The sequence below is a fragment of the Lolium perenne genome, chromosome 2 (assembly GCF_019359855.2).
Source record: "Lolium perenne isolate Kyuss_39 chromosome 2, Kyuss_2.0, whole genome shotgun sequence".
NCBI lineage: Eukaryota > Viridiplantae > Streptophyta > Magnoliopsida > Poales > Poaceae > Lolium > Lolium perenne.
Genome location: NC_067245.2, coordinates 323,970,844 through 323,993,806, shown reverse-complemented (window position 1 = coordinate 323,993,806; position 22,963 = coordinate 323,970,844). Strand labels below are relative to the sequence as shown.

Sequence of the window (22,963 nt, the reverse complement as noted above, 5' to 3'; positions counted from 1 at the left end):
AAAACTGCCTTCATCAATGGTAGATTTATCCTCGACGGTGCCCTGGCCCTTCAAGAGATCATCCACAAACTTAAACGCAAGAAGCTTGGGGGCATCTTGCTAAAGATCAACTTCGAAAAAGCGTACGATAGAGTTAATTGGGAGTTCCTTGTGGAGGTTCTCCGTGCTAAAGGTTTTGATGTTGGTGCGGTACACAGGATTATGCAGCTGGTCACCGGGGGCCATACTGCCATCTCCATCAACGGAGAAGTGGGCCCCTCCTTCCGCAACAAAAGGGGTTTACGATAAGGGGACCCGCTCTCTCCTCTGCTTTTCAATTTCATGGCGGAAGCCCTGTCTGTGATGCTATCCAAGGTGTGCGACGCTGGCCATATTGCGGGCGTAGCACCTCACTTAATCCCGGGGGGATTTCCCACTTACAATATGCGGACGATACCCTGATCTTAGTTCAATATAACGAGCAACATATTAGTAACCTCAAATTCCTGCTGATGTGCTTTGAAGAAATGTCTAGCCTTCAGATCAATTACCATAAGAGCGAGGTGTTGGTCATGGGGCAAACCCATGAAATCATGCAAAGGGTTGCTGATATGATGAATTGTAAATTGGGAGAATTCCCTTTCGTTTATCTGGGGTTGCCTGTATCTGACTGCAAGCTCACCATGGATCAATGGATGTTCCTTGTTGAGAAGCTGGCTATCAGAATTGAATCTTGGCTTGGAAGATTTTCGTCCTCAGGGGTTAGGCTTATCCTCTCTAACTCTTACTTAGGCAGCCTACCAATGTTTGCTATGGGGTTGTTCCTTCTTCAAGATGGGGTGCACGCGAAATTCGACTCTCATCGAGCCCGGTTCTTTTGGGAAGGAGCCGGGACGAAACAAAAATATCACTTAGTCAATTGGCCAGACGTTTGCAGACCTAAGGAATGTGGCGGCCTGGGTATTATCAATTCCAAGAAGATGAACGTTGCCCTCATGATGAAATGGATCTGGAAGTTGTTACAAGGAGAAAACTCTATTTGGGCGCAAATCATCTCCGCTAAGTATGTAGAAGCAAGGGACATCTTCTCAGGCATGAGCCACAGGGGTTCGCCGTTCTGGAAGTCCTTGCACAAAATCAAACACTTATTTAAGTTAGGAGCTAGACACCAAATTCGGGGTTCAAACTCAGTTCTGGTTTGACATTTGGTCAGGGCCTAGACCTCTCAGGGATCGTTTCCCAAACCTCTTTAGCATCTGTGACAACCCACTTATCTCGGTGGCGATGGCTTGCAATTCGGAGTCGGGTATCCGCTTTCGCGGAACCTTCAACCAGCTTGCCTCGGAAGAGTGGAGGCAGCTGCGAGCGGTTATTGATGACACGATGTTGTGCCAGGGGTAGGACAACATCTCTTGGGGCCTTGACCCATCAGGGGAGTACACGGTGAACTCCATGTACAACAAGCTTTCTCAAGGTGCCTCGGTAGCACACTTTAAGGATCTTTGGGCCGCCAAACTACCTCTCAAAATTAAGATTTTCTCGTGGCAACTTGCCCTTGGCAGGCTTCCTTCGAGCGATCTTATCGCCTCGCACCATGGCCCGGCTTCAGGGCGATGTGCCCTGTGTAACCGGCTGGAGAATGTCAATCACATCTTCTTTTCATGCTCACATGCTCGGTTTATGTGGAGCGTTGTCAGACAGCTGCTAGGGTGTAGCTGGTCTCCAACCTCCTTTGCTCATTTCTACGCGATCCTAACAGGCTTTGCTGGGAGACCCGGACGCTTACTTTGGATGCTGTTTATGTCTCAAAGTTGGGCGCTTTGGCTAATACGCAATAAACTTACTTTAGAGTCTAAGTTAATTCGTCAACCGGCTGACATATTATTCAAAACTATCATCTTCTTGCAGCCATGGTCCCTATCGGCAAAACCTCAAGACAAGGCAAGCTTACAGGAGCTGATAAGACAACTAAGGCGTACATAGAGGCTTCCTAGTGCTGTTTTGGATTGTGTCCCTTTTTTTTTTGGCTAAGCTGTATGCTGCAGCATGTAATAACTTGGGTTAATTATTGGTTTGCCACTACAGCCCGCGCATGACTCAGTTTTGCCACTAGAGCAGAATGGTGCTCAGTTTTGCCACCGCTTCTGGCGCAGCTGCTCTGTCGAGGCCAAACGGCCAGGCTTCAAACGTTTCCGTCTCTTGCCGTTACTGAAAGTGGGGCCAGATCTTACAGGTAGGACCGCGCAATGACAAATAGGTGAAGACCGAACTACCCCCTGCTCCCGCATACAGCAACACACCGATCTGCTGCACCCACCACCATCCGCGCCCCTGCCGGCACCACCTGCGCCGCCACGACCTGCGACGCCACGACCTGCGACGCCACCACCTGCGCCGCCGCGCGGCCGTCCCGCGTGGACACCTTCTCCACCGCCTCTGCTCTGCCCCCACCCCCTAGCGACGTAGTCGCTCGTTCCGCCACTGCGCCCTCCACCTGCTCGACGCAATGGCTAGTGGCGGCGACGACCTTGGCGAGGCAGGCGTGGGGCCGGAGACCCGCCGCGTCCACGACTGGGTTCCCGAGGGGTAAGCCTTGTTCCTATTGAGCTTTCTTGTGTAATGTAATAGTCGATTTGACATGGAGTGCTCATTGCGTTTGATTTTGCTTTTGGTGTGCTCATTGCCTCTCTGTTTTTGGTTGATTAGGATGGAATTGCGGTTTGCTTTCTTGGTGAACATTAGAAGGGAGCGATTCATTGTGGATGCAAAGGATCAAAAGAAATTCCAAGGAGGGTTTGATTATCGGTTGCCAATGGATTGTAATTGGAGTTTTAGACAATTTGGCGAGGTAATTTGCGGCCCATATCCTTGGGGTATGCATGATGAAGTGGAATTCAAATACTACGATGGGGGAATTGATTGGGTGAAAGTTAGTAATGATGAAGAGCTCGCTACCATGTTTGCTAAGCATAAGGAGAAAGAGCAATTTCATGTGAGGCTACAAAATGATGTGGTTGTGCCGGCAGTTGGAACTTCTCGGACAGATTCATGTCGTCGTAATGGCAGCTCTAGCCAGAACAGTTCAGTTAGGGGAGCTTCAGTTAGTGCACGGCGACGTGGTGGCTCGTCAAACATGGGCACCGGCGATAGGGTCCCAAGAGAAGTGGAGCTCGAATACATCGATGATGAAGAGAGGCTATATTCTGATGTTGTGCAGAATTTACGGCGGCCATGTCGGGCTGAAAACCGAGATGAGTGTGACAATGAGGCTTTTGTGATTGATGATGAGGAGGTTGAGGACGAAGACCTTCCAGCTATTGAATGGGACCCTGCAAACTCTCAGATGGAAGAAGGTACCATCTTTGCATCCATGAGTGAGTGTAGAAATGCACTTGTGACATACTGCATCAGGGCAGAGCGTACATTTGAAGTTGACAAGAGCGACAGAGTACGTTACAGAGTGCACTGTCCGACTGAAGATTGTCCATGGAGGATGCACGCGTCTAAAATGCGAAATAGCACGAATGTTCAAGTCAAAGTGAACCCTTTTAGGCACACATGCCTGGAATCAACCCTGAGGAAGGAAACAATCAGTAGAGCCAAGTCAAGATGGGTGGCTGAAGAAGTAAAACGGTGGGTGACAGAAGACCATCAAGTGGGTACAAAGGAGTTGCAGAAGAAGCTCAAAGAAAAGTTCAAGATAGAGGTACCATACATGAGGGTTTTCAATGGAAAACAACATGCTATGGATTCTATTTATGGTAATTGGCAGGAAAGTTTTAAACTGTTGTATTCATTTAAGGGTGAAGTGGAGAAGACCAGCCCAGGTAGTATTGTAGATATTGATCACCACACCGTGGAGTACACGTTGAGGGGAATGACAATGACCAAAGAGTGCTTTAGAAGGGTTTTTGTCTGCTTTGAGGCTTGTCGCCGGGGTTTTTTGGAAGGCTGCAGGCCCTATTTGGCTATTGATGCTACTTTTCTCACAGGGAGGTTTAAAGGACAGTTAGTAGCAGCTTGTGCAGTTGATGGACACAATTTTGTATTTCCAGTTGCTTATGGCGTGATAGAGGCAGAGTCTGAGGAGAGCTGGACTTGGTTTTTGCAGAATCTGCGCCGGGCTATTGCACATCCCAATGGGTTGGTAATTCATACAGATGCTTGCAAGGGTTTAGAAGTAGCCGTGGACAATGTGTTCCCTGGAGTAGAGCATAGGGAATGCATGCGTCACCTTGCTGCAAATTTTGGGAAGAAATTCAAAGGAAAGGTGTATGCCGACAATTTATGGCCAGCATCTTTGACTTGCAGTGTGAAGAAGCACAACTATCACATGAGGCAGTTATACAAAAATGACAAAGTGAAGGAATATTTGGAAACACACCACTCCAAGTTATGGGCCAGAAGCCAATTCAGTGAAGTGAGCAAAGTTGACTATGTGCATAATAATCTTGCAGAGTCTTTCAACTCAACGATCCAAAAACTAAAGGGTCTTTATTTGGCGGATTTGCTTGACAAGATAAGGGTAGAATACGTGCAGAAATTTCTTGTTCGAGCAGGAATAGCCGAGGCAAAATTCATGGGACACATTATAATCCCTTCCGTGATGAATGAATTGAAGCAGAAAACAAGAGGCTTGGAAATGGACATGACTCGTTGCTCAGCTACGACGGCAGAGGTATCATTTTTGGATAAAGAGAAGAGGGAATGGAGATATCCAGTGGATTTAGAAGCTAGAACTTGCAGTTGTAGGCAATGGCAGATAACTGGGTTGCCATGCATTCATGCCTTGTTTTTCATCACTACTCTGTCAGGTCAAGCAGGTAACATACAACAGTATGTGCATGATTACTACTCTGTTGCAAAGTTCAAAGCCACATATGCACATGCCTTACCAGCTTTGGAGGGAAAACAACAATGGGATCCAGTGGACCCTGGTTTTAAGCTTTGCCCTCCAGTTCTGAAGAGAGCAGCAGGTAGACCGAGGAAAAGTAGAATAAGACCTCGCAGCGAAGGAGCTGGACTTGGACCGAGGAGACGTAAGTGCACAAGGTGTGGTGGGTCCGGTCATTTCGCTTAAATCGTGATAACGCAGTAGATCCAGCGTTCGGAGAGTGTTTTGATGTTTCAAATGATGAGCAAAATGATGATCAAAATGAGGATGCAGTGGAGGCTACAAGTGATGATCCAAGTGATGATCCAATTGATGAGCCACAAAATGATCAAATTGATGATCCAATTGATGAGCCACAAAATGATCAAATTGATGATCCAATTGATGATCCGATTGATGAGCCACAAAATTATCAAAATGATGATCCAATTGATAATGGAAATGATGATCCAATTGATAATGGAAATGATGATCCAATTGATGATCCGATTGATGAGCCACCAAATTATCAAAATGATGATCCAATTGATAATGGAAATGATGATCCAATTGATAATGGAAATGATGATCCAATTGATGATCCAATTGAGGAGAAAATTGAGGCTCCAAATGTTGGTGTCCAACCTTCTGTGGTTGTGAGTTCTACTTGGTATGTAAATCTTTCCAATACTAGTGTACATTTATCACTTGACACAATCTTACCACCCTTTGTTTTGTACAGCTCTGTTGTAGGTTCGAACAAAGTTGTGGCAGTGAGCTCTGAGGTAGTTAAGGTGCCGACAACCAAGAGGAGAAGAAAAGAAGCAATGAGCACAAGGATCACAAGGAGCAAAGTAGTGGCAAGAAGCGCAAGGACCAAGAAGAAGCCGCAACGCTTTGTAGATGAATGAGTGGGAACCAACTAAAGTTCATGAATAATGTTGTATTTGTGTTTGAATGCTGTTGGAATGATTAGAGTACATGTTTGAACTATGTTTGAATGATGTTGGAGTGATGAGATTACATGTTTTGAGGAACTCATGTCAAAATGTGCTAAAAAAGAGCTCCAAAGGTAGGGTAAATGGCCTCATTTCTAAGCAAGTTTTTTTTGATCTTGTCTAAATTGGCCAAATAAGTTCACTACACATCTATTCCATGTAAGAAGAGTATGTGAGAAGGTTTTCCATTTTTTTGATTTTTTTTGAATTTTTTATGCTCATTTCAAATTTAGTCAAACCTAACTTTGACCATCATTTTATCAAGTTTGAAACATGGAATTGTAAAACTAAGCATGGATCCTTGTTATTCACTCCAAAATGAAGCTTTGGTGAGGTTTTTGAAACTTTTCATGTTCCAAACCCTAAACCTCTTGTCTTCACCCTCGAACATGTACCCCAGTGTTCGAGATATCACATTAGACACATGTTTTTTTTGTTGAACAGCATGTAGACCATGTTTATCAACTAGAATGGGTAGTATATGACATAAGAAGTCTATGTGAGAAGGTTTTCCATTTTTTTGATTTTTTTTGAATTTTCTATGCTCATTTCAAATTTAGTCAAACCTAACTTTGGCCATCATTTTATCAAGTTTGAAACATGAAATTGTAAAACTAAGCATGGATCCTTGTGATTCACTCCAAAATGAAGCTTTGGTGAGGTTTTTGAAACTTTTCATGTTCCAAACCCTAAACCTCTTGTCTTCACCCTCGAACTTGTACCCCAGTGTTCGAGATATCACATTAGACACATGGTTTTTTTGTTGAACAGCATGTAGACCATGGTTATCAACTAGAATGGGTAGTATATGACATAAGAAGTCTATGTGAGAAGGTTTTCCATTTTTTTGATTTTTTTTTGAATTTTCTATGCTCATTTCAAATTTAGTCAAAGCCTAACTTTGACCATCATTTTATCAAGTTTGAAACATGGAATTGTAAAACTAAGCATGGATCCTTGTTATTCACTCCAAAATGAAGCTTTGGTGAGGTTTTTGAAACTTTTCATGTTCCAAACCCTAAACCTCTTGTCTTCACCCTCGAACTTGTACCCCAGTGTTCGAGATATCACATTAGACACATGGTTTTTTTGTTGAACAACATGTAGACCATGTTTATCAACTAGAATGGGTAGTATATGACATAAGAAGTCTATGTGAGAAGGTTTTACATTTTTTTGATTTTTTTTGAATTTTTTATGCTCATTTCAAATTTAGTCAAAGCCTAACTTTGACCAGCTAACCCTGTTCTTCTAGAAGGAAACCGGACCGATCCGTGGGTTGCTCTGTTTTGCATTGTGGACCGTTCACTGCGGTAACGCCAGCCGTTCGATCTAGCCTTCTAGAACGTTTCGGGGCCGATCCGTGGACACCCTCGTTCTTCAACATGATTGGTTCCTTTCTCTTTTCTGCGGTGGGCTATAAAAACACTGAAATCTCCGTTGGTCCATTGGGCCGTCCCGCGTGTCTAGGCCTGCGATGCATGCGCCATGCAGGCGCCACGCCAACAACCCTTTCCACGTACTCGCCGACGCCTTTTAATGCATCGACGCAACGTCTCAGCGTTGCCATCGTCTCAGCTCTCGCAGCGATGCAGCCACATCAGTTTTGCCATCGTCTCAGGCCGTCCCATCGTCGATCGCGTCAAAACCAATAATTATTTTTGGAAGACGGCTAGACACGCGTTAATTCATGGGTCTCTTTATGAGCCAACCTCTTTATAAGGGGCCTCTCTTCCTCTCCCACACACCAACCGAGCGAGCCTCTCTTCCTCTCCATCTCCAAAGCACCACGCACTCAAGCGAGCCTCTCTGCCTCTCCGAAGATGCAGTACACGGGACCGACCTTCCGCCGTCCGCGCACCAGGCCGGAGCTACTCTATCCGGCGGACGTCCTCGTCGACAACACGCTCCGTGTGTGGGCAAAGTCGAGGTGGAGGACCGAGATCGAGCTCACTCGAGAGTTCCTCGACGAGGGCTTCTCCCACCTCCCACCGGGCTCGCCCGTCATGTACTACGTCAATGAGTCTCGTGAAGGCGTCGCTCTCAAGCTTCTCACGGTCACCTTCGCCAACCGATTTGACGCGTACGCCCTCCTCGGTGAGGTCTTCTGGTGCGGCTGCGAGTCAATCTTCTTCACCATCTACAACGTCTTCACCGAATGCGATGCCATCTTCTTCTCCGGGAAACCTATGCACTGCCTCCCGTACTACAAGTGAAGACGCTGGTGAAGACGGTGGTGCGGCGCAGGTGCTGCGGCAGGTGGTGCGGCCAAGATGTGTTCTCGTCAAGCTCGTCATGTTTTTTTAGCTTTACGTTTTCATTTTCTATGTGGTTCCGTGTCGAGTCGTGTCAAGTCGTGTGTCACTGAACTTATCTATCTAGGGTACCCATCTATCTATCTATCTAGGGTACCCATCTATCTATCTAAGTTATTTCCGTGTAATGGTGGAACTAAGCATCTTATGTATCGAATTTATCTAAGTTATTTTGCGTGATGATCTGGCTACCAATATTTGCATCTCATATATCTTAGTTTTCTATGATTTCGATGTAATATATCAAGGGTGTATGAATTATGAAATCACAAACATGGATCCAAGTATGAACTTTGATGTAATATAAGTAGGGTACCCATATAAGTATGAAACAAAAAATCACAAACTCCGTGTAATGGTGGAACTAAGCATCTTATGTATCGAATTTATCTAAGTTATTTTGCGTGATGATCTGGCTACCAATATTTGCATCTCATATATCTTAGTTTTCTATGATTTCGATGTAATATATCAAGGGTGTATGAATTATGAAATCACAAACATGGATCCAAGTATGAACTTTGATGTAATATAAGTAGGGTACCCATATAAGTATGAAACAAAAAATCACAAACACGCAATGCTTGAAATCAGATAAATGCACCCTTTTTCCCTCGCAAAAACAGAAAGATGCACCTTTTTTTTGTTTGATTATTTTTCCAACCTAAACCACAAACACGTAATGCTTGAAATAACAAAGACGCACCCTTTTTTTTTGTTAAGCAGCGTGCATAAACACAAAGAACAAACATATGCGTCCTTACACCATAAACCAAGTCACGAACTAGAACTAACTATAGCTAGATTTCTTCCTTTTGCTTTTCAATATCTGTCCATCCACCCCACTGGTTACCAGAGCAATCCTTCACGCTACCAAACAAAGCGGTCTTGGGTTCGAGTCCTAGCCGCACCCTTTTTTGTTATTTCATTTTTCACCGTTTTTTTAAACACCCTTCTCATCTGCCCAAAGCCAAATCTTTGCCACTATCGAATTTTGATCAGATTTATTTATTTCAAGCTTGCAAATTCAAGCTTACAAGTTCATACAATTTGAAGCTTACAAATTCATCACAAATTCATGCCTTTCCATACAATGTCAACATTAAACCTAGTGCGATGACAATACCACCTACAAATGCACAAATGTAATTCCAAATTTTTGATTGATCTTCGAGCTCTCTAATCTTCTGGTTCATCCACCTTAGCACAAAAGCTACCTCTCTGTCAATGCGTGCTCCGCCCTGCGTCTCTTCTGCACTAGCTATCGCGGCGACCCGTGTCGTCTGTGGCAAGATGGGCAACCATTCTTCGTGCTCATCTAGCAGCTGATTCATCAGCGTCTGGAGCAAAACATCGACCCAAACGAAGAAGCATTTTATCTGCAAGCACACGAAAGAGATCAACCACATTGAGCACAAACTATGCACAAAATACTGAAATTTCCACTATTCTTACCCCTTTCTCGCTGCTGCACACGTAGAACGGACGGTTGGTGTTCTTCGGTGTGCGCGAAATCCTCCGATCAACGGGCGCCCGGCACCGCGGACAGAGGAGGATCGGCATCTCCATGCGCACCGGAAGCTCGAACCGAGAGGTGGCACGGGAGCTAGAAGAAGACATGGATAGAGGTGGCGCGGGATCTGAACCGTGAGGTGCTTCTGGCAGACGGCTGCGCCCTCCGCAGCTCCCGCCGTCGGCGGCGCTCCCCGTCAACAAGGCCCTCTCAGTCGCCCACGCCGCACCTCTGCGAGGGGCCGTCTCCAACCTCGTCGATTTCTTCTCACCGCTGCGAGCTCCGCCGCGCGATCAGGGATTTTAAATGGGGTTGAGCTCCAACTGTTGCCTTGTGGGTCCCACGTGAAACAGCCAGCAACGGTCCTCTTGTCAAATGCGTCCCCGCCTGGTCCCACCTGAAACGGCCAGCTGGTTCATTTGGTGCTCGCTCCCAGCTAATGGTAGGTCGGGTGGCATGCTCATCGGCCCGAGGGAGAGCCGCTTCGATGTTGGATCCATTGACGGCGCCATTGTCGAGGGTAATCATCGGTAATGCCCTCCGTATGGGGCTTAGGGTAGATGGAATCCTGTAGGCTGACACGAGACATCGGTTATCAAACAAGCGGGGAGAGCGATTTACCCAGGTTCGGGACCCTCGATGAGGTAAAACTCTTACGTCCTGCATGTCTGATCTTGATTATGAAAATATCGAATTACAATGGGGTGCCGAAGGTTTTGGCTGTGATCTCATCGAGAGACTAAGTTCTGTAATGACCTAGCTCTAGACTTGTTGTGGCTATGATTACTATGGTCGCGTGTGTCCCTCGGCAGCCCCTCTCCTGGCCCTTATATCGGGAGCCAGGTCTTCGAGAGATCTGTCCGGGTACGACTAGGTTACAGAGATCCCTAGATCTAGACTTTCGTTGTATTCTTCATGTTCTTTCCTTGTACTTCAAGAATCCTTCTTCGGAACCAACGCTACGGCCCACCTGGTCATTGAGTATCTTCATGGGCCCCTAGCTGGGCCGTAGGAGGTAGTACAATAATAGTTATCCAAAGGGTAATGTCCACATCAACAGGGGTCAATATTTCCTTAGTATGACGGCCATCTACAGATCCTTGAACTTAAAGCTCGAAATCGTGGGGATTTACGGTCCGGCAGATCACTCCTTCTCTAGAGAATTCCTAGATGAAATCTCCGACAAGATTGCCCGTTCCGAATTCCCAATCATCATGGGAGGGGATTTTAATCTCATTCGTAGTCTCGATGACAAAAACAACGATCATGTGAATTGGGCTAGGATTAACTTATTCAATGAGGCCATTAGGGAGTGGGATGTCAGGGAAATACCGCGCACAGGGGCACGGTTTACTTGGACCAATAGACAACTTAACCCGGTCCGCAGTGTTCTGGATAGAGTGTTCATCTCATCGGCCTTAGAACCTCGGTTCCCACTTTGTTCGGTGTATGCAGAAACCAGTCTGGGGTCGGACCATACCCCTTTGATCATGGACACATGAGAAGATAATCCAATTAGACGCAACATATTTTTCTTTGAAACTGGTTGGTTTGAGGTGTAGGGGTTCCCTCAATTGATTACTTCCACCTGGGATAGGTTATCAAGTAAGGTGGGAGGAAGAGATGTTACCGATTGGTGGCAGTACATGTCAGGAGGTCTTAGACAATATCTCCGAGGCTGGAGCAAAAACTTGGGTACAGAACAAAAACTGCAAAAACTACACCTGCTAGACCAAATCAAACAGCTGGATGATGAGGCCGACGCGATAGGCCTGGAGGAGGATTGGGCTTTCCGATACTATCTTGAATACCAGCTCCTAAATATTTACCGCATCGAGGAAGAGTACTGGCGTCAAAGGGGAGGCGTTCGTTGGTCGCTACAAGGGGATGCGAACACGGCTTATTTCCATGCGGTGGCGAATGGTAGACGACGGAAATGTCTTATCTCCAACCTGGTTACGGAGGATGGTCCCATTTCAGACAAGCTTCTTATGCAACAGCACATATACGCCTTCTACAGAGAGCTCTTAGGATCAGTAGCGCCGCCGCTGTGTGGGTTAGCCCCGGATTCTTGGGATGGCTTGGCTAGGGTGAACCAAGCGGAAAACCTCAATTTGGCCCCGACCTTCTCGGAAATCGAGCTCTTCGAGATTGTCAAGGAGATGAAAACATACACGGCGCCGGGATCGGATGGTTTCCAGGTCGCTTTCTTCCAAAAGTGTTGGCCGCTTGTGAAACACGGGGTTTTACGCATCTTGAACGATTTCATCCTTGGGAGGATCGACATCGCCCGACTTAACTATGGGGTGCTTTCTCTGATCCCAAAAACCACTGGAGCAGAAAAAATCTCCCAGTATATATAGGCCCATAGCACTCATCAATGTTATCTTTAAAATAGTGTCAAAGGCGTTTGCTCTCAAATTGGATCTGATTGCCCACTGTGTCATCTGTCCGAACAAAACTGCCTTCATCAATGGTAGATTTATCCTCGACGGTGCCCTGGCCCTTCAAGAGATCATCCACGAACTTAAACGCAAGAAGCTTGGGGGCATCTTGCTAAAGATCAACTTCGAAAAAGCGTACGATAGAGTTAATTGGGAGTTCCTTGTGGAGGTTCTCCGTGCTAAAGGTTTTGATGTTGGTGCGGTACACAGGATTATGCAGCTGGTCACCGGGGGCCATACTGCCATCTCCATCAACGGAGAAGTGGGCCCCTCCTTCCGCAACAAAAGGGGTTTACGATAAGGGGACCCGCTCTCTCCTCTGCTTTTCAATTTCATGGCGGAAGCCCTGTCTGTGATGCTATCCAAGGTGTGCGACGCTGGCCATATTGCGGGCGTAGCACCTCACTTAATCCCGGGGGGATTTCCCACTTACAATATGCGGACGATACCCTGATCTTAGTTCAATATAACGAGCAACAGATTAGTAACCTCAAATTCCTGCTGATGTGCTTTGAAGAAATGTCTAGCCTTCAGATCAATTACCATAAGAGCGAGGTGTTGGTCATGGGGCAAACCCATGAAATCATGCAAAGGGTTGCTGATATGATGAATTGTAAATTGGGAGAATTCCCTTTCGTTTATCTGGGGTTGCCTGTATCTGACTGCAAGCTCACCATGGATCAATGGATGTTCCTTGTTGAGAAGCTGGCTATCAGAATTGAATCTTGGCTTGGAAGATTTTCGTCCTCAGGGGTTAGGCTTATCCTCTCTAACTCTTACTTAGGCAGCCTGCCAATGTTTGCTATGGGGTTGTTCCTTCTTCAAGATGGGGTGCACGCGAAATTCGACTCTCATCGAGCCCGGTTCTTTTGGGAAGGAGCCGGGACGAAACGAAAATATCACTTAGTCAATTGGCTAGACGTTTGCAGACCTAAGGAATGTGGCGGCCTGGGTATTATCAATTCCAAGAAGATGAACGTTGCCCTCATGATGAAATGGATCTGGAAGTTGTTACAAGGAGAAAACTCTATTTGGGCGCAAATCATCTCCGCTAAGTATGTAGAAGCAAGGGATATCTTCTCAGGCATGAGCCACAGGGGTTCGCCGTTCTGGAAGTCCTTGCACAAAATCAAACACTTATTTAAGTTAGGAGCTAGACACCAGATTCGGGGTTCAAACTCAGTTCTGGTTTGACATTTGGTCAGGGCCTAGACCTCTCAGGGATCGTTTCCCGAACCTCTTTAGCATCTGTGACAACCCACTTATCTCGGTGGCGATGGCTTGCAATTCGGAGTCGGGTATCCGCTTTCGCGGAACCTTCAACCAGCTTGCCTCAGAAGAGTGGAGGCAGCTGCGAGCGGTTATTGATGACACGATGTTGTGCCAGGGGTAGGACAACATCTCTTGGTGCCTTGACCCATCAGGGGAGTACACGGTGAACTCCATGTACAACAAGCTTTCTCAAGGTGCCTCGGTAGCACACTTTAAGGATCTTTGGGCCGCCAAACTACCTCTCAAAATTAAGATTTTCTCGTGGCAACTTGCCCTTGGCAGGCTTCCTTCGAGCGATCTTATCGCCTCGCACCATGGCCCGGCTTCAGGGCGATGTGCCCTGTGTAACCGGCTGGAGAATGTCAATCACATCTTCTTTTCATGCTCACATGCTCGGTTTATGTGGAGCGTTGTCAGACATCTGCTAGGGTGTAGCTGGTCTCCAACCTCCTTTGCTCATTTCTACGCGATCCTAACAGGCTTTGCTGGGAGACCCGGACGCTTACTTTGGATGCTGTTTATGTCTCAAAGTTGGGCTCTTTGGCTAATACGCAATAAACTTACTTTAGAGTCTAAGTTAATTCGTCAACCGGCTGACATATTATTCAAAACTATCATCTTCTTGCAGCCATGGTCCCTATCGGCAAAACCTCAAGACAAGGCAAGCTTACAGGAGCTGATAAGACAACTAAGGCGTACATAGAGGCTTCCTAGTGCTGTTTTGGACTGTGTCCCTTTTTTTTGGCTAAGCTGTATGCTGCAGCATGTAATAACTTATTGTGTGTTCCAAACCTGAGGGCTTTATTAATTTAAAGTCGGGCAGATTGCTGCCTTTTATCTAAAAAAAGAAAGAGTGACAGTCTACTGAACAAGGATGACTACTGTATTTAACTCAAGAAAAACGTCATATATCGTCAGACCCAGATACAAATTTTGCATTACTTTCAGTTTTACATAGTACCATCAGACGATAACTGTCTTACACAGCAACAGAAAAGCACTTTCTTGGTAAAGCATTCAACAATTTTGATCCAGTGTCTCTAGGAGCATCGTTACTACAGTACATATTACAATTCAAAACTATATGAGAAAAGCAGGCTAGCTGAACCTTTCTTCTAATGTCAAAATTTTGAATCATCTCTCAAATCTGACAGCGGCTGCGCGCCAACTGGGGGGGGGGGGGGGGGGGGGGGGGGGACCAGCGCCGCCTCCTTTTACTATTCTCTTCGTATAGATCTAGCGATGCAGCAGCAGTGGGAAACATCACATGGCCCGCGCCAGTGGCATCAGCGGAGGGTGGCGACGGAGCGAGTGGCAGCAGCAGCGGAAGGCTATGTCTGACCTCCCTGAGCTGTAACCTCCCCGAGTTCCTCAGTCCTCACCAGCGTCTTCGCGGGAATGAAGGGGGACGAGCCACGGCCTGCGCCCTGCCTCCTCTCAAACTTCAACGTCCACCCATACCGTCAAAGTAACTAAGGTACTTGCGCAATCTCATGGCTTTGCTAATTGCATCACATCTCCATCTTGTTAGGACTGCAACCGGATGATGACGTATAGCTTGCTTGCATTACAGTTGAAATTGTTGTGTTCCAAATTCGTGATTAAGTACTTACTGAATTGGAATAGCTTTTGCATTACTGTCAGTGCTAGGTGGTTGTTGGCTTATTGCCATGTACCCAATATTATTTTGTTGAGATATAGGTGCAGACGGGAGGAGGATTTGCAAATTTGTGATGAATATGCTTGTTCCGTAGACCATAGATTTTGTTTTTTTCAACCAGAGGACAAGTAGCCTGAGAGGCCGCACGACCCCTCACCTGATGCACATGGCCCCTCTCCCTCCCCCTGCCGTCTGCATCCCGCCTTGATGTCGAGCAGCAGCCCCTGCCCCTGCTGCCATTCCTGGTGCTCCTCCCTTTCGCGCACCCCTCCTTCTTCTGGGCCGACACACTCTCTCCTGATCAGACTATATATGTGCAGGTGTGTGATGGTGGAGGGGAGAAAAGAAAGGAAATAAATTGTAACCCACTCAAACTTGTCCCACATGGCAGAAGAAATATATACGATGGATTTTAGGGACTTCAACTTTGCACACCAACATCAATATTGCTAACCCGTGAGCTAAAACACTGGTTTAATGACACTTTCCAAAACATACGCATCCACTTTATGAGACATTTTGCTGATTGCCTTTGCAGATGAACCTCAGTATCTCTATACAAAATTATAGTGAGTGCTAAATACATGCTGTGGTTTTAGGCTGTCTGCTAGAGTTGCTTAAGACAGCAGCGCGATAGTCGCGTTGTAGTGTGCTCCTTTCATTAAGAGCATCTCCAACAGGCGCGCTAAATCTTGGCGCTGTAAAAGCGCTTTGCAGCGCGCTCTATCCATGTTTTGCGCGCGAGGACATATTCACCTCCAGCAGAAGCTCTAAATCTTGGAGCTGCAAAATCCGTAGTTGTTTCTGCGCGCGACTTATACAGCGCGCTCTTTCCGGCGCGGTAGATATAGTCCACGACACAGCGCTTTTGCCCCAAACTGTATTTTACAGCGCCGGTCGCAGCACCTGTTGGAGCATTATTTTGCGCCCGCGCGCTAAACCGGTCACTTTTTTAGATACAACGCGGGATAGAGCGCCTGTTGGAGATGCTCTAAGCGTTAACTCTTCTTGCAAAGGCATAGCAATTCATCTCCCACTTTGTGATGCGCCAGAATTGCTGTGGGTGTAATAATCATGTTCAGTTTCGTTATTAACATTCATATGGCTATTATTTTTAGTAGATAGTTTGTCAAATCAACCTTTACATTCTGCTGGACGATGGCTTCTGGTGTAATATTTTTTGACATTAATTGTAATTCTTTTTTAGATCGTACTAGGGTAGGGCCAGGGGTATCTTATTTTATGATAGGATTACATAAGATCGCACAAAAAAAAAAAATCTTGCAAATGTGCTTTTCAGTCGAGGACTTACTTTTATTACACAGGAGTTCATTTTATTCCTTGATGCAGACAATTGTCAAACATTGTACTCTAACTTTTGGCTACATCATCTTGTAGGCAAGTTTGGTGGATATTCTCCAATATCCCACTGTTATCTAAAGTTTCGTTGGATTTAAGTAGATTGGCCCAGAAATCATTGAAGTCACTTTGTGGTTGTTCCACTCCAGGAGCTCATTTAAGATGAGCTAAAGGATGGATGATGAAGGCGAGAAAGAAAACGATGAGGAAGATGTGGATGAAAATAGGTGAGCTGACATGCAGAATAATATTTCATCCATAGTTTCATGTAGATTATCCTTATATAGAAGTAGAACTGAGAATCATTGTGATTTCTCTCATACATGTGTTGCATTTCATACATGCATTTCCAGTTTCCATGGAAGATTCAGCCTACCAGTTGGGTTCAGGGGCAGTACACAAAATTTTCAAATAGCTAGATTGTGATGTCGGCCGGTGATGAAGTTTCTGGCAGAGAAGGTCTTGCTAAGCCATTGTTCCAGAACACGGAAGGAGATGGCGACATGATGTTGCACTTCCAGCTCTGCCCACTCCTGTCTGGCTGCACGACATGCCAATCATGTGGCTGCACAACACCCTTTTCTCTGGTTATTACTAGTACAAGAGAGGAATAGAATCAGTACATGTTTGCATTGTCTAAAAAGGAGAATGGAATCATTATTTGAAAAGGAAAGAGAAAGGAATAAAAACTCTAGCTTGCAATGTCTGCTAGGTATCTCATACACCAAGAACTTACATATATGACAACTCAGGAAAAGCACATTATCTATAATAATCTGTAGATATGATCATATGATTGACACACGTATATCCCATTAATCAGGTTCACACATGCAAGCTGGGTGCTACATTTGAAATTACTGGAGTATTCAGTTAGCAGGTATGTCTTGATATTCCAATTCCATCAGTTTTAACATATTAGATTATATTTTGTTAGATTTTCGCTGAAGTAATGATGATTAATTAAAGACTCATGCTTGCATTGCAACTGCATGCATGATGATACTACGTTGAAGCTGTGGGGTTAGCTGACCCGACAGGTTTTTAGCAAATCCTTCATATTTGTGTTTTTTACATAAACAAATTCTAAAATTTAGGTAAAACTCACTACAGGAATGGCGACGTACGCCGAGGGCCGTGGCATACGCCGACGGCCAAATGTCGGGGCCGTCGGCGTATGGCCCGGCACGGCCAGCCAGCGAGTCTCATCTCTGGCGTATCGTTGCCGTCGGCGTAGCGAAGTCTACGCCAAGGGCAGCCCTCGGCATATGTTTGGCCCTAGGCGTAGACAGGGCTACGCCGACGGCCACCCTCGGCGTAGACTATTTGTCAAATTTGTCTAATTTTATAAAAATCATAACTAATTCATATGATGTCAGAAAAATGCGTATAAGCTATCAAAATGTTCAGAAAAACATCCTCTATCTGTTTATGTCAAAATCAAGCATATTTGAATCATGTATATCATGTTAATATAGTAACAATTCAAACACTTTCTTATATGTCATCGGTTCCCGTTTTGGCCAGATGGCGATTTAAACGAAGTTAGAAAATCCCGCGGAGCCGCATGGCGTCATTTTATGTATCCTAGTAACCACTTCAAAAGACGGAATTGGGATACGGCAGTTATTTTGGAACACCCTTCACAAACAGGGCTATCAAGTTCGGAGTTTTATGACTTTTAGGGGAAATGAGAAGGAAACGGTCCGTGACACCGCATAGTTTGTCGGAACGAGGACATATTTGGTACGTGTGTGGTCCCTGGGATGGGAAGAAATGCCCCAGAAGCGGATTTCCAATCCGACCCATGGCCGATGGTTTTTCATTTTCGGGGTACCAAAACGGGTTTTTTTTGTGAACCAGCTACATGAGGCGTATTTTTGTATTGCGCGAGACCTCCGCGTAGTAGTAGGACACCGCCTCCGCACCACATATCACATGTCATATGTGCGTGCTAGCTATCTGGGAATCCCTGCGGCTTCCTACCGTGTCCCGCTGAATCCGCTGGAAAGTGACCGGATTTGAACTAGGGGTACACTTTCCGTCGCTCAATAAATTCTGGGAAAAATGTTTTTAGGTCTACAACTCATCACTTTATGTGCTAAATTTTTTCCGTTTAGCACGATGGTGAATGGGTGCAACAGCGCGCCCGGTACGGCCGTACCGCATCTCCGTGGGGGCCCGTTTTGGCCGGATGGCAATTTAAACTAAGTTAGAAAATCCCTTGCTGCCGCATGGCGTCATTTTATGTGTCCTAGTAACCACTCCAAAAGACGGAATTAGGATACAACAATTATTTTGGAAAACCCTTCACAAACAGAGCTATCACGTCCGGAGTTCTATGGCTTTTAGGGCAAATGAGTAGGAAACGGTCCGTGACACCGCATAGTTTGTCGGAACGAGGCCATATTTGGCACGTGCGTGGTCTCTGGGATGGGAAGCAATGCCCCGGAAGCGGATTTCCAATCCGATCCATGGCTGATGGTTTTTTCATTTTCGGGGTGCCAAAACGGGTTTTTTTTGTGAACCAGCTACATGGGACGTATTTTTGTATTGCGCGAGACCTCCATGTACTAGTAGGACACCGCCTCCGCACCATATATCACATGTAATATGTGCGTGCTAGCTATCTGAAAATCCCTGCGGCTTCCTGCTGTGTCCCGCCGAATCCGCTGGAAAGTGACCGGATTTGAACTAGGGGTACACTTTCCGTCGCTCAATAAACTCCGGGAAAAATATTTTTAGGTCTACAACACATCAATTTATGTGTAAATTTTTTCCGTTTAGCGCGATGGTGAACGGGTGCACCAGCGCACCCGGTACGGCCATACCGCATCTCCGTGGGGGCCCATTTTGGCCGGATGACAATTTAAACTAAGTTAGAAAATCCCTTGGAGCCGCGTGGCGTCATTTTATGTGTCCTAGTAACCACTAAAAAAATTGGAATTAGGATACGGCAATTATTTTGGAAAATCCTTCACAAACATAGCTATCACGTCCGGAGTTCTATGGGTTTTAGGGCAAATGAGTAGACCTAAACGCCGACGCCATACGCCGAGGGCTGCCGTCGGCGTAGCCTATGCCGAGGGCCAGGCGTGGCTACGCCGAGAGCAGCTGGCCGTCGGCGTATGCGTCCATTCCTGTAGTGACTTGTGATAATCTTGCCTTTGACCCCACAGGTTTAACATCCTGGCTCCGCTGCTGAAGGTGCCGTTTGAATTAGGGGTACATGGGAAGGGTAGATGCTTACATGGAAACATGTGTGCACTATTATCTTGATCCAGTTACTAAATTTAATCCATCCTCCACCCGACGTCTGCATGTCCAAATAGCTCTTTATTAAAGACATTACAAGAATGTCTCACACTCGTTTTTTGAGATATCTCAAAGATAGACTAGATAAAATTTGACAAAAGTACTTTAACCATGAATTTTCTGCTAGAGGTAATTGCACAGTCTGCACATTGGTCACAAAATTTGAAATGCGTGATCAAATGGTCCGGGAACTTTGGGAAATGAGCACCGGAGGTCACAACACGACCACATCAGACCATAATTCTAGGTGTCTGGCTGATGTGGCTCATTTCGTTGCCAAATGCACCTTGCATTTTTTTGCTACGGGTTTTGCAAATGTGCTTCCTCTTTATTTTTGGTACACATTCTTTTGCATAAAACACCCAGCATCAGGTAGAGGCCGTCCATGAGGTTGATGATAAAGGTGAATGCCGGCGACATCGCGAGCTCCATAGCATGGCCTTTTGGTTTGGTCAACGAACTCTATAATTTGACGAAATTAGAATTTTCCGCTATCCAAGGTAAGTTATTTTCTTGGTTAATCAACCCTGCGTGCTAGATACTCATATACTAGCTAAATTTAATCCATTTTCAACGGCACATATGTATACCCAAACAACTAATTAAAGAGATTGCAATAATTTCTCAAAGATTTTTTTTGGAAATATATAATACTGTATATGGAAAGTATCATCTGCGTACATACGTTACTTACATTTATACATGGTTTTATTATATTATGTACATTTTTACTTAGCATAGAGTAGTTTTACTATTTTCTTAGTTAATTAGCCTCGCTAGTTAGACACACAGACCTTGCCTTCTTGCATCTAATTATCAGAAACCGCTGGTGTGCAGGCAGTTGCAAATCAAGATTGAGAGAGGGCTAACTAGAATTGATCCAAGAGTACCTACATCCATGGTTGCATTCACTTTAATTATTCAGCTATTCAGTGATTGGGAAATCCATGCATTGATTCTCTCGAGCTTTGCCCTGTATTCCTCTTCTTCTCCGGCGCCCTTCGGCGTCGCCACAACCATACGCTGCTTAGGATCATGATATGGCTGTCTTACCTATCAGCTGATTTCATTGCAGTATTTGCTTTAGGCTACCTTTCACGCAATTTGCCTACCACTTCCACCACAGACGAAAATCATTATAAACCAACCCATCAGCTCATGCTCTTGTGGGCACCTTTCCTTCTTATCCACCTGGGAGGACAGGACACTGTGACTGCTTTTTCACTGGAGGACAATGAGCTGTGGTTGAGGCACCTGCTGAACCTGCTATGCCAAGCATGCCTAGTTGTGTATGTGTTGTGGAAATTGGTGGCATTGGCACACTACCAACTTGTAATCATGGCTGTGTTTCTATTCGTTGCTGGCATCATCAAGTATGGGGAGAGGATTTGGGCACTAAAGTTGGGGAGCAAGAAAGGCCTCAGGAACAACACTAGTGCAGAGGTGATGAGGATGTCCCCAGAGGTAGAGGAGACTGAAACACATTGGACATACCAAGAATTTGTATGGTATGGTGCTCTTCACACAGAAGAAGGTGTGCGGGATATATTTGCTGGACGGAAAATCGCAGACATGCGTTTTCCAGTTCGTGTAATTTGCAAAAAGCAGGTGCCTATGATGTGGAGGGGGATGAGGGAGGACACACACAACTGGACTTCAAAAAGGTGGAGATTGAGCTTAGCATAATGTATGACAACCTCTTCACGAAATCCTGGGTGATTCGAACAAGGCCCGGCATCATCCTTCGGTGTGTCTCCATCGCCTCCACATTGGTGGCCTTTGTGCTCTACACCAAGATGATGATGAGTAGTAGTACTGACGTCGAGCAAACAGCAGCAGTATACAACAACAGGTACAGAAGAAGTAGAGTTGATGCCACGGTCACCTATATATTATTCTTTGGAGCCTTTTGCTTGGAAGCTTGCTCACTTTTCATCGTGATGATGTCCCCATGGGCGTGGCCGTTATTGGGAACTCGACCTGGACGATGTAGTCGTGTGCTGTTCACTCGAGTGGTCTGGCCTATGTTCGTGTGGATCCAACCAGATACCAAGCCATGGTGGTCAAACTCAATGGGACAGTACAATTTCTTGAGCACCTCCAGCAGCATGGCAGCTCACAACGACTTCATGCACATAAGACGGAGGAGCATCGTAATTGCAAGGATCAGCGCAAAGATGGCATGCATATTCGTAATTCAAGAGCTCTGGAAGAAGATACACAGCACAAAACATGCCGAAATGACAAGGGAGATCAAGGAGCTCATCCACAAGTTGCTACACCATGAGTGGGGGCATCCTAAGCGCATGCGTGTTCCAACTTCCTATAGATCTGTGCTCTGTCTCCCCTTTGAGGAGCTCTTATTATCGCTACACGTTTGGACAGACGTGGTTTTGCACAAGGCGGACAAGTCGATGAACAGCAGCAACCTGACGTCAGCTGACAAGGAGGGGCGGCAGCGTCATATGGATACCTGCCAGAAGCTATCTGACTACATGTTGTACCTGATGGTGGAGCACCCTGCCATGCTACCCGTCAGCACCAACGTGCAGGATGTATTGGTAAGAGCTGCTGCCTCAAGCTGGGCCAACGGTGCTTCCGACAAGGAGTATTATCTTGAGCACTGACTACAACTTACAATGGTCCTGGCCAATGGTTCTTGCGGGATCAGGGCATGAGCAATGGAGGCAGCTGTTCAACTAGGTTTGGATAATTCGGTACTAACAAATATGGTACTGTATATGTTATCATTCTTCCTATTACCAAAACGAATTCTGCATAAACTCGATTATTATCGATCCAGATTCTTTTGGCATGGGGACAGTGAGAAAAGAAAATATCGACTGGTTAAATGAAGTATAGTTTGTAGTCCCAAAGATCAAGGCGGCCTTGGAGTTCATGACTTAGAGGTCAAAAATTCGGCGCTGCTGGGTAAATGGCTTTTTAAGCTCCTTACCGAGGATGGGATTTGGAAAACTATTCTTCGGAGAAAATATATCGGCTCCAAGACGTTATCCCAAGTGGTTTGAAAACCCGGGGATTCACACTTCTGGGCTGGTCTAATGGCGACGAAAAATATCTTTTTCCGCCATGGAACTTTCTCTATTAAGAATGGAGGTCAGATACGTTTCTGGGAAGATGCTTGGTTAGACAATGCACCCCTATGTGAACAGTATCCTGCGTTGTATAGTATCGTTCATCGTAAAGGGGATACCATTGCTACAGTAATGGCTAC

General features: G+C 45.7%; 1 protein-coding gene and 1 long non-coding RNA gene across 3 annotated transcripts; both read left to right on the top strand.

Annotated features, from left to right (window-relative positions):
- The first annotated feature begins 3,211 nt into the window (after positions 1 to 3,211).
- Positions 3,212 to 5,763, top strand: LOC139835906 (uncharacterized). Its single transcript, XM_071825804.1, has 4 exons — positions 3,212 to 4,955; positions 5,075 to 5,145; positions 5,227 to 5,522; positions 5,595 to 5,763. The coding sequence occupies exons 1-4, from the start codon at positions 3,323 to 3,325 to the stop codon at positions 5,761 to 5,763; spliced, it is 2,169 nt and encodes a 722-aa protein (XP_071681905.1). The 5' UTR covers positions 3,212 to 3,322.
- Positions 5,764 to 14,670: 8,907 nt separating this feature from the next.
- Positions 14,671 to 22,456, top strand: LOC127337132 (uncharacterized). 2 transcript variants are annotated; one of them, XR_007873655.2, is made up of 4 exons: positions 14,671 to 14,871; positions 16,453 to 16,640; positions 16,767 to 17,293; positions 20,566 to 22,456. It is a non-coding gene; the product is annotated as an uncharacterized lncRNA (long non-coding RNA). The 2 variants fall into 2 exon arrangements; XR_007873654.1 differs by lacking the exon at positions 20,566 to 22,456 and having other exon boundaries at positions 16,767 to 17,512.
- The last annotated feature ends 507 nt before the right edge of the window (positions 22,457 to 22,963 follow it).